The 17,638-nt window shown below is 41.2% G+C and overlaps 1 protein-coding gene across 1 annotated transcript in view; it reads left to right on the top strand.

Moving 5' to 3' along the window:
* The window catches only part of aff3 (AF4/FMR2 family, member 3), a 147,150-nt gene that overhangs the window by 20,478 nt on the left and 109,034 nt on the right, over positions 1-17,638 (top strand). Inside the window, exon 2 of the mRNA XM_078221940.1 lies at positions 12,547-12,595. Coding sequence (XP_078078066.1) covers positions 12,547-12,595 — 49 coding nt within the window. The remainder of the gene's footprint in view (positions 1-12,546; positions 12,596-17,638) is intronic.

The following is a 17,638-nucleotide window of genomic DNA, read 5'->3' as shown; positions in this document are numbered from 1 at the left end:
GGCATCTCTTTCCTTCTTGCTCTCTTCTCAGCTAGCTGAGCTTTCCACTTATATTTGCTTCTTCCAATGTCCCACCAAACAGGTCCCAGAGGTCACAGCCATCAACAACTGTGTCCCAGTTGTCATTGTTAATATCTGGCACTTTCATATTTAACTGGCAGCTGTCCTTGTAACAAAGGCCTGGATCCCCAGGAGATTGTGACCCAGTGGCCATTTCTCAATACGGGAGGCCTAAAGTATACAGCCATCTTCCATCAGGTGAACATGGCTGAGCCAGTACAGATGTCATTGGCTTAGTAATAGGTAGCATTCTCTAGGAACTTGATCTTGTCTTGCCAAGAGATGCTGAGAATACATCTGAGAAGTGTGGGTGGTAACTTCATTGCACGTCAAGTGCCTACTTGTGACATTAATAAATAAACTTTAAAACTTTAGAAAATAAACCTCATTGTTTATTCTATGACAGAAACAATGAACATATTTTGAAAAGTAAAACGGTGTATTACCAAAAGGTTTGACTGTGCATTATTATCTCATAATCCCACAGTATAAAATACAATAAACACCACAGTAATACTTCGTTCATTGCAAGAGGGTATATCCTTCATCCTTCAATTTATTTAAAAAGGGTTTGATCATCAAGCATATGTTACAATTATCAGGTTAATGAAGTGGTTATGTTTTAGGATTTTGTCCTTAATTCAAGGTAAAATAAGGGGTCGCGTGACCTGTTCTGCCATCTGCCTGACAACCAATCTGGGTAGTTTGATTGTTAGAGATTGAAGGAAAACTAGATTGTTTCACTGGGAAAAAGGTGAAAGGTGTTTATACTTGTAGACAATAGCAGCAGTCTTTGTGTGAACAATGGATGAACTGTCTCCAAAGTCCCTGAAAAGTATAGAGAGTGTTGGTTTATAAACATTTGTGCTTTAAACTCTCAATTAATTTCCAAGATAAAAGAGAGTTGGGGTGTCAAGGTCAGCTAATCAGCATTTCTATCTGGATAAAAGGCCCCTGTGATTCATGTTGCCATGGAGAGGGGAAGGGTCTAAGATGTCCCTGAAAATTCATAGGCAAGATTAGTCTGTCAGGATCCGGGAGAGAGAGAACAGCTATAGGCAGCAAGACACTGTAATTCACCAGGCAGTAATTTGGATGGAAGCTCGTGATTGCATTAAAAAGACCAAATTCATGAGGAGTTTAAGCAAGGCTGGACGATTCTCCTTGCTTTGCTAGAGGAAGAATCTCTGGGAAAAAAACCTCACTTTGAATGACAGTTCTAAGATTTAAAGTTCCCAGGCTGAGAAATGAAAAGAACAGAATTAAAACCTTGGCTGCTAAGAATAACCTTGGACTGTTTCCAGAAGCATTAAATGCCGTCTTAAAGAATGTTACATATATCTGTGAAGCGCATTTTCAGTTCAGCTAAAAGGAAAAGGGGAATGTTCTGTTTTGTGGTTTAATGCTGGGGTGTCGAACATATAGACAATCCAGCCTGCTTAAGGTTCCAATGCGGCTCTTCGAACATTTCTAAATTTACACTAAATTTTCATGTTTCTTTAGTTAACAAATAGTAAGAATTCTACAGTCTGTATTTTTCTAGACTCTGTTTAAAACCTTGTTTAATTCAGAAAAACAATTGTTTTCATTAGATGCACAGCTGGAGTGAGGCTGGGAGTGCTTAATGTCAGTGAGGCAGTGTGTGCATCTGCACAGTACAACTATCCGCACAGGCATACATGCAACCTTGCTGCCATTTTAGTACGCAGCATTGTAAGTTGAAACCATAGTTTCTGTTGGATGTGCAAATTAGGCCTATGTCGATAAATTTAGAAACCATTCAGTAAATGCATTTGCGCATATGCAGATAACTACTAAATTACTTGTAATATAAAAATATACTTCACCATGTCTATGAAGAGAAAGGTAGATAAAGAATGTTGTGCTTGTTTAAACAAATGAAAACACTTGTACTGTTTTACTGAAGCAAGTGGAAAGCCTTCGTGCTTAATTTGTTTGCAAACAGTATCTGTTGCCAAAGAATACAACATTAAAAGACACTGTGAATCATGCCACGTTGCTATATATGATAAGTACACAGGAAAGCTACAAGAAGACACGTTGGCAGAATTGGAACAGTCGTTGAAAAAGCAACAATGTGCATTTACAAATGTGTGTAACATAAGTAACGGCACATCTAAAGCAAGTTTTGTAATCGCTCAAGAAATCGCAGCTTTTTCTAAGCCATTTTCTGAGGGAGAGTTCATAAATAAATGCATGATGAAAGTTGCAAACATATGTCCAGATAAGCAGCAGTGTTTTCAAAATATTAGTCTTTCCAGAAAAAGTATTTCCAGTTGTCAACAGAACTTGTGAATTATCAGAAAATTTGACAAGTCAATCCCAGGATAAGGTGAAAACTTTTCAATATCAATTGACGTAAACACAGATGCATGTGACTTAGCACAGTTGGCTGTGTTTATTCACGGTACTGATTAAAATAATAATGTGATGGAAGAATTTGTAGAGTTAGTGCTGATGAATGATACTAGCATGGGGGAGGATATTTTTAATAGTGTAAAAACAACATTGGATAAATTAGGTGTGCATTGGAGTAGGGCAGTGAGCATTGTAAAAGGCAGAATACAATCTATGATGGGCAGAAAGGCAGGAGTAGCTGCAAGATTAAAACAGAAAATCTTGAGTCACCATCCAAATTTCATTACAGTCTTCACCAAGAAACACCGTGGGCCAAAATCCTACATATAGAACATGCAATGAGTGTTGTTGTAAGAACAATTTTATCCGAGTTGGTGCTCTTAATCATCGACAATTCAATCAACTCATTCAGGAAGCTGAGTATCAGAATGGCTTACCTTACTACGCTGAAGTGCTGGCTGAGTTGCGGGACGATGTTAAAGCACTTCTTAGAAATGAGATACGATCGAAGAACATATGAACAAGATGCCTCTGCATGTGTGTGTGTGTTGCAAAATGACCATCGTACAAGATTTTCAAGCTTCAGGAGCACAAGCATGAGTTTCAGTTATTCAGCACGTCATTTTCTCTGCCTATGGAAAATGCTCTTAACTGAACCGCAAATGGAGCTCACCAACATACAGTGTGACAAGAAACTGAAGGAAAAGTTTGCAACATTGAAAATCCAGGAATTTTGTGGCTATGTGGAGGAGAATTACATTCAAATGTAACTGTATGTCTCAAAAAGACTGCCAATTTTTGTCACAACGTATTTATATGAGAGAGCAACTGTTTTCATTAATGAATATTAAAAATCCAAACTGCACTCCGATTGGCTAACAAACATGAGAGCCCTATTCTAAAAGTAGCTTCTACTCAATCCGTGGAACTGGACATCGAAAAGTTGGTGACAGAAAAATGAAGTCATGTGTTTGGCACAGTCAGACCAACTTAATAATTAATGTTACATTTGTCTTCTATTCTTTCTTTGATAATTAAATATTTATTTAATTTTATTTGCTATTATAATGCATATACATTAGTTTCTTATAACTGGCATATCAAGTACTTTCTAATACTATTAGGCCTGTTATTAGTATTTTAATTTCATTACAAGTTTCCAAGATTCTTTTCAGAAGCAACACATTTGTTATATTTAGCTTAATAACATGACAGGGTCTCATTAAATTCATCTTTAATTCAATGGATATATATCTGTTGTAAACCAATATTGGGCTGGCCATCACTACCTTCATAACAAGAAATTTGGCCCTTTAGATTGAAATTTGAGTTTGACACCCCTGGTTTAAAGGTAGTGTTTAGTCATTTGTGCTATTAGTCTTTTGTTATGGTAAATGTCTTAAAATATGAGACATTAACTGGAACTTTGGATTTTTTACTAATGTTATCACTCTCGACAGAGATCATAACAGTGAATAAAACCAAACAATATCTAGTCTGGCCAGATTTATGCTTACAAAGAAACTCTTTCTTTCACCAATGCTTTAAAAAAAGACCTGTATTTATATAATACACTTTATAACCTCAAGATGTCTCAGAACATTTTATAATCAGTGAAGTATTTTTCCAATGTAGTCACTGATATAATATAGCAGCCAACTTGCACACAATGAATTCCCACAACAGCAATGAGATAAATGACTAGATCACTTGTTTTTAGTTGTTGATGATCTCCAGCTATCTGAACACCAGACAATCCAGATCAATATTTCTGACAATGCAATCCATTAGTACCCCACTGAAGTGATGGCATGAATCATGTGCTAAGGTCTCTGGATTCAGGTTTGAACCCACAACCTTCTGACATAGAGGTGAGATTACTATCACTGAACCACAGCTAACACCTTTTATGTTGCTGTCAAGACTTTCACATTTGAGCTATCTCAGACCATCCCTTCTAAGCCAGTGTGAATCTTTTGCTTTCAGTCTTTTTTATTACTAAATTTAGTGCTCATCCATATAGAATTACTGTGGACTTGTACTAGTAGGAATGACTTGAGATTGAACAAATGCATTTCAAATAGAATATTTCCAGCTAGCAATGTGGGGAGATTGTTATCTGATCAGTTCTTGATGGATTTTAGCCTTGGTCTGTGGTCATGGAGGTGAAGAGGTAAAATTCTAATTTGCAGTTATAAAAGAAGAAAAAAAATCAGATTTGATGACACAGGGAACTGAATTTGTCAAATATCTGGTACAACATCTTTGTTTTATCCCTGCAAGTTGACATAAGACCTATTTTTTTCAGTTTATAAGCCGATATTGCATACATTTTATGTCAAATATTGATAAATTTCTGGTTAGGAACTAATTGAACCATCCATATTTGTGCCCTAATCTTTGTGACTTCTCCAAAATCAACTATCACAGAATTAGTTTAATTTTTATTGATACACTAATGTTATTCACAGGAGATTTGCTGCTGCTTACTGAATGGTAAGTTGCTGTGGAATTTCTATGAGTACAAATCACTATCAGTCCTGTTACTTCATGTTATCTAACCATGCTAATTTTTCAATGATAATTTGAAGTCTTTGACTTTGCAGATTAGACAGCTGATTTTTTTCCAATAACTACCATTTATTTGAGATTAAACCTGATATTGCTGACAGAGAGGTGTTTTTTTGTGCAATGTTAATTTGTGAAACATTTCACTGTAGTTCAGTAGTAATATACAACTGTTTTATGCCTAATGCATTCGTGTCTGATACCCAAGAGTTGCAGAGCTCCTTCCTCTTGACCATTCATGGGCCTCATGCTTGCCAAGCCTGTACTCATTGTAGACCTTCACCTCTGTCTTTGAGTATATTTCCACCCTCACAAAGAACACAAAACTTTAGGCATTTCATAGACTAATTCACAATGGCCCAGTCATGATTTTACAGTGGGGCGGGCATGCTCCAGTTAATGCCCTTAAGTGACCACTTACTGGCCAGTTAGCGGCCTTTTCCCACCCAGCCTCAATTTTTTGGAATGGGGGTGTCCTCTCCTCGGGTCCTCAGAGTGGGGAATTCCAGCCTTTTCTCCTCACCCCACCTTACCTCCCTACACCAAGAATACCCCCCTCCCCACCCTGGGACTCCTGGTACTTATCTGGCGTGCAGTCCCAGGACTTCGTCTCAGGCACAGCATTGCAGTACCTCTTACAGCCACTACAGCACTCCTGGATGGGCTGGAGAGCCTTCAGCTAATCGGATTGGCCATCCACTCTCCAAGGTGGGACTTCTGTCCAGTTGCAGACGAAAGTCCCACCTGCTGCAAACCAATGATCACTTAAGCTTATAATGGCAGCAGGCCTGTCAAAGTTGATCGGCATGCATTCCCTGTCAACTCTCAGGGTGAAGCACATCCAGCACTCGCCATCCTGAAAATTCAGGCCAGTGTCTTTTACATTGAAGTTTCCCTTGTGAACTGGCTATCCGGGACAGACAGTACAGCAGTTTCTTGACTTTTCACTCAAATATTCAGAGAATCACAGAATTTTTACAGTGCAGAAGGAGGCCATTTAGCCCCTCATGTCTGAACCGGCTCTTTGATTGAGCAATTCACCTAGTGCCAGTCTAATTCCCTTTTGAATGTTTATGTGGAACTGCCTCCATCACACCGTCAGGCAGTGCATTCCAGACCTTAGCAACTCGCTGTGTGAAAAAGTATTTTCTCATATCACTTTTACTTCTTTTGCCAATTATTTTGAATCTGCGCCTCTTGTTCTTGATAACGAGTGACAACAGTTTCTCCCTTTCTACTCTGTTCAGACCTCTCATGATTTTGAATATCTCCATCAAGTCGCCTCTCAGCCTTCTCCTCTCCAAGGAAAACAGTCTCAACTTCTCTAAAGTACCTTAATAGTTGAAGTTCCTCATCCCTGGTACCATTCCTATGAATCTTTTTTGCCCTCTCTCCAACTACTTCATGGGCGAGATTCTCCAGCCTCCCAGGCTGCATGTTTCCCACCGACGGGAGTGGCGCATTGTTTGTTAGTGGTGGGATTCTCTGGTCCCACCGCTGTCAATGGGAATTCCCATTGGCGAGAAGTCCACGGGCGTGGGTGTGCTTCTGGCGGGACCAGAGAATCCCGCGGGCGTGAACAGCAGAAGATTCCGGCCCATGTCTTTCCTCAAATGCATAAGCCAGAGCTGGACTCACTACTCCAGCTGAGGCAAAACTAGTGTCTTGTACATGTTCAAAATAACCTGCTTACTTTTGTACTCTATGCCCCTATTAATTAAGCCTAAGATATCATATGTTTTATTAACCATTCTCTCAACCTATCTTGCCATTTTCAGTAACTTATGCACATATATACTCGGGTCCTTCTGCTCCTGAACCCACTTTAAAATTGTACCCTTTGTTTTATATTGGGCGGGATGTTCTACCCCCTCTGCAATGTGTAGTGCAGTAGAGGAGGCGGCTTGTCATTGACCGACAGCGGGATCTTCCTGTGTTCTGCACCGTCCGTCACCAGATAAACCACGGTGGGGGGTCACCATCAGAGGGATGAGAGGATCCCATCTCAGGATTGGCATCACATCAACTGTCTCAATATGTTATTCCTGCCGAAAATAATCACTTTATACCTCTCGCATTGAATTTCATCTGCCACTTGTCCACTTATTCCACCAACCTGACCATGCCCTTTTGAAGTTCTACACTCTCCTTAGAGTTCACAATACTTCCTAATATTGTATTATCTGCACCTTTTCAAATTGTGCCCATCACTTTAAGGTCTATATCAATAATATGTATAAATCAAGGATCCCAACCGTGACCCCTGAGGAACTCCACTACAAAAATTCTTGCAGTCCAAAAAACATCCATTAACCACTACTCTCTGTTTCCTAATACTCATGTAATTTCATATCCAAGTTGCTACTGGTCCTTTTATTCCAATAGCTGGAACTTTGTTCACAAGTCTGTTGTGCAAGTGCCTTTTGAAAGTCCACATACATCACATCAAGTGCATTGCCCTCATCAACTCTTTCTGTTATCTCTTCAAAAATGCTAGTAAGTTAGTTAAACATGTTAACAAATTAATGCTGGCTTTCCTTAATTAACCTACATTTGTCAAAATGACTATCAGCTTTATCTTGAACTATTGTTTCTGAACATTTCTCCATCACAGAAGTTAAACTGACTAGCCTGTGGTTGCTAGGCGTATCTTTACACCCTGATGAAGGACCAACGCTCTGAAAGCTTGTGATTCCAAATAAACCTGTTGGACTTTAACCTGGTGTTGTGAGACTTCTTACTATGCTTCTGAATTGGAAGAGCTACAGATTCATTGTCATGGTTACTTGCTTGCCTCATGCCACAAGTTAAATTGGGACTTTAGAATCCATAATCTGAGATAAGGTTAATGAACTTTCAGAAATGCATGGATTAATCAAGGACAGACAGCATGGATTTGTGACAGAAAAACAATGTATGAAGAACCATGTTTGGATAGATAAAGGAAATGTAATCATTCCAACAGATTGTTAGAATATGTTTAATAAAGTGTCACACAAGAAACTTGTAAGAAAATTTCAGCTATATAGTCTATGAGGAAACGTACGAGCATGGATTTGGTGGAAAGACTGGAAACAAAAGGTTACAGTATGTAACAAAAATAGAAATGGTATACTTAAGGAGTTAGTAAAATGTTCACTTGTGTTCCCTGCATATATATTGATGATTTTGACTTGAACATAGGAACATATGGCTAAGAAATTAGTTCATGTTGGCAGACCAGTGTAAACTAAGCACAGGATTGATCTCTGTGGCTGTATGAATAAGATTAATCTTAATGTCTCTTCAGTGCTGTAAATTGCATAGGTACCTGCCCATAATGTACAAATGGCTATGATCATAGGGATTAAGACAGGGTCAGAAGTGCATCATTAGTGTAGGTAGAAATTCTGCCTTGCCCAACAACCTCTCTTAAAGATGGCCACCATAATTTTTTGGCCTCTGACCTTTTGAGTCATCATGAGCAGATCTGTGACTAAAGTATTAAGCAACAACAAGAAGAACTTGTATTTCTATCATGCCTTTAATGTAGAAAAATGCAATATGCAGAATCAGACAAAAATGATTGCCTAGCAATAGAAGTAAATCTCAGGAAAGGTGAATAAAAGCTGTTCTCCCCTTTGGTTAAGACTGAAGCAAAAGACATGTTAAATAGCTCTGCTATTTTTGATCATCATTCCCAAAATGACAATTCTATTCTCTCGTGAGTACAACTTCATTGTTAATGATATTTTTTATTAAATACTTAGTGAAAAATTGACTGATCCTTTTGACTATATTAGAAAACTTGCCTCATTCTTCCTTTTAGTTTTCCTTATCAGGCTCCTAATCTTTTATTATATTTTCTCACGCTTCATTATTATGGACCCTCTTCACTATCTGCACCATTTAGTTTCCTCATTTATTTCTGCCTTCACTATTAGCTGATCCTGCTTGATTTTCTTTCCCTCAGGTCCCCATCACTCCTGTCTTAAATGTTACATCGCTTCCCTGTTTAACTGTTTTGTTGGTGTATTAACACTTTCCCTGTTAATTTAACCCAATCTTGCAGAATAGTTTCCAACTGTCTCAGAACTGGGACCAATGCCCAACAAAGTGGAATCCCTCTTCCTGACAGAATACCAATAGCCATGTCTTGATCTTATTGACCTTCCCTATTCTAGTGGAAGCCTAGGGAAATAATCTGGGATTGCTATCTATCATGTCTGGTTTGAAACTTGTTTCTGAAATTCATTTTTCAGGATTTCACACCTTTTTTAACTCCATTGAATTTCTCGATGTTGGGAACACATTGAGGGTCTAAATGCAACATGAAAACAGTGATTTATTATCCTTCAATCTTAATTGGTATCTAACTTTATACTTCTTTATTTATCTACTTGTCCAAGTATCCTTTTATAATAGAAAAATCTAACCTGTACCTTTTCTTTCAATTTACCTTCCACCTCACTTCAATTAGCCTGCTTTTCACCTTTCTAAAATCTGCTGTAGTTTCATTCGGTTTTCTCATTTTTGTATGGATTTTTCCCTTTTTGTATTGGACCTTGTAATATTGTGATCACTACTGCCATGGCACGCAAAGCAATTTCACCTATCTGCCTGATCTATTTCATTACCCATGGCCAGATGAAGCAGCACCTAGGCCTTGCCGGCCCTCTGACATACTACTTCAGGGAGGAGTCCTGTGTATATTTTATGAATTTCAGTCTCTTTTCTCCAGTTACCCTCTCTGTCTCAGTTGGAAAGTGGATAATTAAATTCCTGCAAAACAATAATTTTCTTATTCCTACTCATCCATTTAATCTGATGGGATATTTCTTCTTCCATTTCATTCTCATGATTTTTAAATGTCTAATACAATTGTATGCAACCAAATCTTTTACAAATCTCTGAGATCCAACTATGTTGAATATGTGTGTACCCTGCCTCAACTACTTCAATGGACTCTATAGCAAGTTCTATCTTTTATTAATGCATTTTTTGCCTTCTTTCTCACTTTTCTCTGTCTTTTATAAATATATTATATCCCAATCTGTTCATTTTCTATTCTTTTCCAGTTGCAGACAGGTTTCTGTTAATGCTTTTAAGTCTAGACTCACAGTAGAATAATTGCTTCCAGTTGCTCCAGTTTACTTTCTTCAGTCTATTCATTGCAATACATGCTTACTAAACTTTTTTTTGTATATACGGTGCCTTTTCTCTTTTTTGTCTAAACTAACTCCTATCTTTACTTTGGCTTTTTCCCTCTTTTCTAAAGTATCCATTAATTGTATTCCGATTTGCCATATCCCTCTTAATCAGTTTCTGCACCATTTATTTTCATCATCTATTTCTGTCTTCACTTTTAGCTGATCCTGCTTGATTTTGGCTTCTCAGATCCCCATCATTCCTGGTTTAAATATTACATCACTTCCCTATTTAGCTGTTTTGTTGTGTATTAACACTCTCCCTATTAATTTAACCCAACCTTGCAGAATAGTTTCCATCTGTTTCAGAACTGGTGCCAATGCCCAAAAAAGTGGAATCCCTCTTTCTGACACAACACCAATTTTATTGTCCTTCCCTATTCTTGTGGAAGCCTGGGGAAGTAACCTGGGATTGTCATATATCATGCCTTCTCCTATACCTGTTTCCTAAATTCAACTTACATGTTTTCAGGTCTTTTCTCTTGACCCCATTGAGTTTCTAGCCATTGAGAAAATCTTAAGGGTGTAGATGTAACATGAAAACAGTGACTTTAGAGTCTGAAGGCTTAGATTCTTTATATGGGATGGTAATTACTTAGCCTAACACTAGCTCACTGGCCTTACTGTAGTTTAGTACTTGTCTACCCTCTTTAGGGATTCAAACCTGTGAAAGTAATCATTCCGTTTTCCTTTATTTTCTATTTAAGATGCAAACAAGACAAGCCACCCTTTTAATTTAGGTGCCTACACCTGCAAATACACCAATGGGGCGGGGGGGAGTGGAGGCAAAAGATTACCTCCATGATAAACAGCTTTGTCACAGCGCTGATGTTCCAGCGAGAATGTGTTAAGAACGAATCCATGGAGATAGAATAAACTAGTGAGAGCCTTTTTCCTCGGATGGTGTTGGCTAGCACGAGGGGACATAGCTTTAAATTGAGGGGTGAGAGATATAGGACAGATGTTAGAGGTAGGTTCTTTACTCAGAGAGTAGTAAGGGCATGGAATGCCCTGCCTGCAGCAGTGGTGGACTCGTCAACGTTGAGAGCGTTCAAGTGGTTATTGGATAAACATATGGATGATATTGGAATAGTGTAGATTAGAGGGGCTTTAGATTGGTACCACTGGTCGGCGCAACATCGAGGGCCGAAGGGCCTGTACTGCGCTGTAATGTTCTATGTTCTATGTTCTATGTAAACAACCCAATTAAACAGTACAATTGTAATCAATAATATCACTGCTTCTTTAAACTACCCATTGCACATACATTATTTGTGACTGCAGTAGGGTTTCGGACAGAAATAACATAACATTTTACTGTTTAACATTGCACTATTTTCATTTATAATTAATTATTGATTGAGTTGTCAAATATGGATATTGATAATATTGAAAAATTAAATTGAATATTTTGATAATGACTGTTTTCTATTAAGTCCTATGTTAATGTCATTTGGAAGCCAGTCATGAAAAAGGCTATTTATGTAATTTGGTTTTCTGATGCATATCTTAGTATATTTACTGAGTGGACCACACAGCTTAGTGGAGTCAGGCACTGATAAAAAAAAAGCCATGTGACTGGGGAATAGATCATATATCACTTAAGTCATTTCCTTTTTCAGAATTTCTGTTTGTATAATTTGTCCTTCCAACAAGAAAAAGAATCAGCAAAGCGTGTACCAAAAGCTTATAGGTATACTTCTGTTTTTGGATAAAGAATGTATTTCTTAGAATATATTGACCATGGGGTATAACTGCTCAGTTTGATTGATTAGGGATTGCAAAGGGATGGCCTATGCTTCCAAGCATATTTAGTGCTCTTGAATAACCCTGATATATAAAGTATGGTGGAGTCCACTTATGAAGCTCCTTGTGGTTCTCTATTATTATTTCAATTGCAGCATTAAGAGCCACACTGTCTGGTAAAAAGTTTTTCCTCTAAGAATGAGTGTTTTTTTTAAGTAACAACTTGATTTACAATCAGGATTTGTAAAAGATTGTTAACTTTAGTGTATTCATAAATATTTCCACTAACTTCACATATTTTTCCATCTTTCTTAAATACGTTTCAAGAGCTGCAAAGAAGTATACAAATTTTAAAGCAAAGTTCTTCCATCCAAATGCCAATTAATTCTTGAAACAATAGTGAATAATGGAGCACGTCCAGAGCAGAGTTTATATATATTCTTTGCCTGAACATTAATTTACTTTGTTCTGGAAGTTATCAGAGTCCTGCCATTACGGTCAATCATCCCAAGTATTTTTCACATGTTGTCATTTAGTTTCCTGGTCAATGATAAAAAGTATGTATAGCAGTTTTTAAGTTTCTGATTTTTCTTTTTTTTACCCACAGAATGCTAGAAAACGATCTTAAAATCAGTAGTGATGAAGAAAGTGAGCAGGTAAGGTTGAGCGTCCAAGAACAAAACTGACTAATCATTCAGGGAGTCCTATTCACATAACAAGCCATCAAAACAAAACTTAAATATTAAATAGTAATGCATTGTACATTACATAGTATAAGTCTCTTATCATTATAAAACAATACATCTACAACCCAACCATGAACAATGCTGCAGGCAATCGATTTGAATATAGCATGTTACACAGACATTTCAGATACAGAATAACAACATCACATAAAACAATAAAAGATATTTGTATTACTCAGTATCAAAAAACATAATGAATGGAATCTCTTGACTGGTGGGGGAGAAATTCGGTAACCCCAGTTCTCAACCATTTATGGGCATGATCAAATGAGAACTAGGCAGAGTGTTGGTTCCGGTGCAAAAAACAATGTGATTCCGTTGATGCTGCCGGGATGATTTCTGACCGAATCTTATGCCTCATTAGTAAAAATTTTTATGCCCACGAGAATCACGCTGCACTCACGGCGCACTCCCTCTGTTTCATCCACCCCGCCACAACTTAATAGCTGCAATCACTGGGGAGCTCCATATGAATGGCTTCCCAGCACTTGTTCCAGATCTATTCTAGGGAACAGCAGCCAAGAAGTTGATTTTCAGAGGGAGCACTGACCAGACGGCTGGATGGTGTGCAGCAGATGTGGGATGCACTCTACCCTGGCTCCAGAAGAAGGCCTTCCAGCAAAGCCGCCACCCCCCACCTGGGATGCAATGGTAACCCTTGTGAGTGCCAGTTCGCTGCAAAAGAGGACGGGACAGCAGTGTCGGAAGAAATTGAATGATCTTCTTCACTCAGCCAGAGTAAATGACCCACCTCCACTCTCTTTCTCTCTGGGCCTCCTCGCACACCACTTGCACCTCTAACTCCATCTCTCACCCAATCACCTTGGGTATTGCCAATACGAGGCACGAGGCCTTCCTCCCACCTTCCCTAAGCACTTTGTTCCCCCCATTAGCTGCTATGCTCCTCACAGTCCAGTTCCCACTCAAGTCACCTTTTTCAATTTCACGGTTCCCGCCTACACTCTCCCTATCTCTGCCATTGCAGAATAAACTCAACCACAACAAGCGTGAGCGGGCACTGCCAGCCAGAGTCATACTGGAGCTCAGGATAATCACACCCTTTGGAGAGAGAGCACTTGAACTGGCCAGGAAGGAGGAAGAGCGCACTTGCACTGATGGTGAAGTGGGGCAGCTGACAAATGTGAGAATCCTCAGGACATTCTGTCATTCCTCAAGTCCCAAGTGAGTAATCAATGCTCCCTCCTTTATCCCCTGTAATGCATTAATGCCATCTCCCTTCTCTTGCAGACCAATCAGTCGAGCAGCCCGGACCATCCTCACATCCCTAGAACCCTCCAGACATGAGCAGCTCCAAGGGAGACTTTGTGGACCCCACCATTGAAGATGCATCACAGCTGTCACCCGCACCTGGCACCAGTGCAGATACTCACGCCTTAGTGTGTTCACCAAGTAGGCAGGCTTCTGGGCCACTCACTGGTGAGCACCTCACAGTTGAAGACCCATGGCTGGTGGAAGAAGGAAGATCCCAGGGAACCATTACTCGGAGGAATGCCAGAGTCCAGAATTCTGCTGGGCCCTTGGTCAATCACGTGACCCTGGTTGTCTGGTTGTCCCAGAGCTGATGGAACTGCAAAGACAGAGTCACAAGCATCCCTCCTCTGGCTGCAAGACTAACGGGAGGTATCCCATCACCTTCTGTCTGAGGAAATGGTGCTGTCACTTCAGTACAATGAGGCCATCACTGTGTCCACATTGGAGATCTTAGAATCATAGAATCATAGAAACCCTACAGTGCAGAAAGAGGCCATCGAGTCTGCACCGACCTCAATCCCACCCAAGCCCTACCCCCATATCCCTACGTATTTACCCGCTAACCCCTCTAACCTACGCATCTCAGGACACTAAGGGGCAATTTTAGCATGGCCAATCAACCTAACCCGCACATCTTTGGGACTCACCACTGTGAGAGGAAACTGGAGCACCTGGAGGAAACCCACGCAGTCACAAGGAGGATGTACAAACTCCACACAGACAGTGACCCAAGCCGGGAATCGAACCCAGGTCCCTGGAGCTGTGAAGCAGCAGTGCTAACCACTGTGCTACCATGCACTCCATGGCGGGGGAGGTCGCACCATGGTTCAGCTTATAACCCCTATGTCTGAGGGCATGAGCTCCATGGTGCAGGGTGTCAACTGCACAGTGTAGGTTCTAGTAGGTTAGTGATTGTCAGCGCCAGAGGACGGCAGGACTTCTTGACCTCACTCCAGCTGCCCCTGTATGCCATGGAGGAGTACTGGGCCATCAACCACCTGAAGGGATGAAGATTGTCTGGGACAAACCCCAAGGCCTTCCCCCCAGGAGACCCCGGGAGTGTCCAGGCCATCTAACTCCCCTCCCTTCGAATAAAACACCTCCAGCCTCACACACCGTGTTGCCTGAAATCAGGCCAGGACCCATAAGGTCCAGGCCCTCCAGAGGCCACCTGCCAATGTCATCTCAGGCTACAGGGCTTGGAGTCAGCAGACCTCCTCGACAGCAGCTGTCGCTGGGGAAGCACCTAGATGTAGTGAGAGGCTAAGGAAGGGTAAGAAGTTATAGGCATCTAGTTGGCATGGGTGAAAGTAGGTACAAGTGCAGAGAGGTCACCACTGTATATAGTTTTAGAATAAATATTCACATTGTTCATTTGGTGCCAAAAGATGTACAAACTCCTGCACTCATCCAGCTCTTCATCCCTGATGAGTGTGAAAATGGCTGTGTTATCGCAAACAAAACAGAAAATGCTGGAAAATCTCAGCAGGTCTGACAGCATCTGAAGTGAGAGATTAGAGCCAATGTTTTGATTCTGGATGACCCTTTGGGGCCTGCAGTACCTGATGCTTGTCTTAAACCATTTATGAAGCCCACCATGTGCCAGTTCATTGGCAGGGAACATTTAGCTCTCTGCTAGGCAGGAGTCAGACATATTGTTGAGGAGGAGAGGAGCATCGCTCTGCCCTCGCAGCAAGTCATCATCACTCCCCTCCAGAGTCTGGTCAGTGGCTTCACCCACCTGCCCCTGAAGATGTGCAATGTTATGGTTTGATGATGCTGACACCACATCTTTTGTTTGACCACACATCCTTAGGGGAAGAGGTTAATATGGGCTCATCCCCAAAACAAGATCTTATAAGGGCTTTCCTTGCTCAGCAGCCCATTCTGGCCTTGTCCATAGCCCTGTGTTCTTCCTCTTCCTCCTTGGCTTTGTCATGCACACCTCCCTCCTCAACATGCTCCTCACTTGAGGAGATGTGGCGTTCGTTCATCTCCTCCTTTTCCAGGTGGTCTCCCCTCTGCAGCACTACGGTTTGGAACACGCAGCACACCGCAATGATGCAGGAGACCATCCGGGAGCTATATTGTAGGGCATCCCTCAACCAGTCCAGGCACCGGAACCGCACCTTCAGCAGTCCAATTGTCTGCTGCACCAGCACACATGTTGAAGCGTGAGCCTCGTTGTATTGAATCTCCACTGGTATTTGTGGCCTCCGCACTGGTGTCATCAGCCATCTGTTGATTGGGTAACCCTTGTCACCGAGGAGCCATCCCTTCAGCCACCGCTCTCCCTCAAAGACGGCTGGTATTTGCGAGTGATCAAGATATAACTCATGGGTGCTCCCCGGAAAATGGACATACACCTGCAAGATTCACATTGTGTGGTCGCAGATGAGTTGAACATTGAGGAAGTCGAATCCCTTGCAGTTCATGAAAGGAGCTGCCTGCTGCCATAATGATCTAAGAGCAATGTGAGTGCAGTCAGTGCACCTGGGGAATCCTTGCTATGAGGGCAAAGCACATGGTCCTGGTGTCCAGGCTTGCCTGATCCCGGTCCAAGTTAAAAACATCTCTGCCCTTGCATACAGGGCATCTGGGACCTCGTTAATACATTTGTGAGCGACAGATTGGGAGATGCCACAGATATCCCCTTTGGTGCCCTGGAAGGAGCCACTAGAGAAAGGTTTAGTGTGGCTGTGACTCTAAAGGCCACAAGCGTTGGATGTCCTTCAATGTGCGGTGCCAGCTCACACAGTATGTGGCAGAGGTGGTCCACTGTCCCCCGGGACAGATGCAGTCTTCTCCGGCATTGCAGCCTGGACAACCGAAGATGGGAACATCGACACCGGAAGATTCTTGGCTGCCACTGTCCCATTCCTGTGTGAATTTCTGCTCTTCTTCACAACATCATCTCTGATGCTACAACCACTGCCCCACATAACTTCCTCTGTATTCCAATAGGATGAATACTATTGAGCCTCTATTGTCTTGGCATCTGACCCACACATTCCCCCTGCCTGCCAATGAACATAAGTCCCGACCTTGCATAGTTGCATTGAGAGAATGCATGGCAACAAGGTCTTCATTCTGATGGGGCACCTCAAAAACTCAAAAATGGTACCAGGCATGATATTGAACAGGGGGAGTGGTGCCCATTATCGCCATCCTACCTTGCCTGGGAGTTCTCCACAGTGCGAGCTGTGTACTGCTAAGGCTTAAATTGAAAGATGGTTCTACATTCTTGGGGCTAGGTGTTACAAAGGCTTAAAGTTGTTCTCCAGACCATGCAACTAGATCTAGTATTGGATATTAAACTGACATGCTGGACTCCTCAAAGAATTGTCAGCAACATCTGTCAGCAACATTCATCTTGAAGAGACACAGCTGAATCTTGAGAAGTATGGAATTAGCTTTTCAAGCAATTCCCTAGAGGACAGAGTCATTCTTCGGGGTCTTCAATGCTGTGCAGTTAAATAGCCTTGCATGAAAGCAATCAACACACCGGGCCTGATTTTACCATTTTCATTCTAAGTGCTGAATCTGGGCATAATGCAGATCCGACTTAGAAATCTGCTTTCAGGCGCCCCCATACGTTCTCAGCCATCTCCAGTCCCATTCACACTGTGGGCGGGGCTTAGCGCAGCCGAAACGATCGGAGCTCTGAACTGTGCATGCGCA

The sequence above is a fragment of the Mustelus asterias genome, chromosome 10, assembly GCF_964213995.1.
Source record: "Mustelus asterias chromosome 10, sMusAst1.hap1.1, whole genome shotgun sequence".
Lineage (NCBI taxonomy): Eukaryota > Metazoa > Chordata > Chondrichthyes > Carcharhiniformes > Triakidae > Mustelus > Mustelus asterias.
The sequence above is the reverse complement of the archived record's forward strand: the minus strand, read 5'-3'. Positions and strand labels throughout refer to the sequence as shown.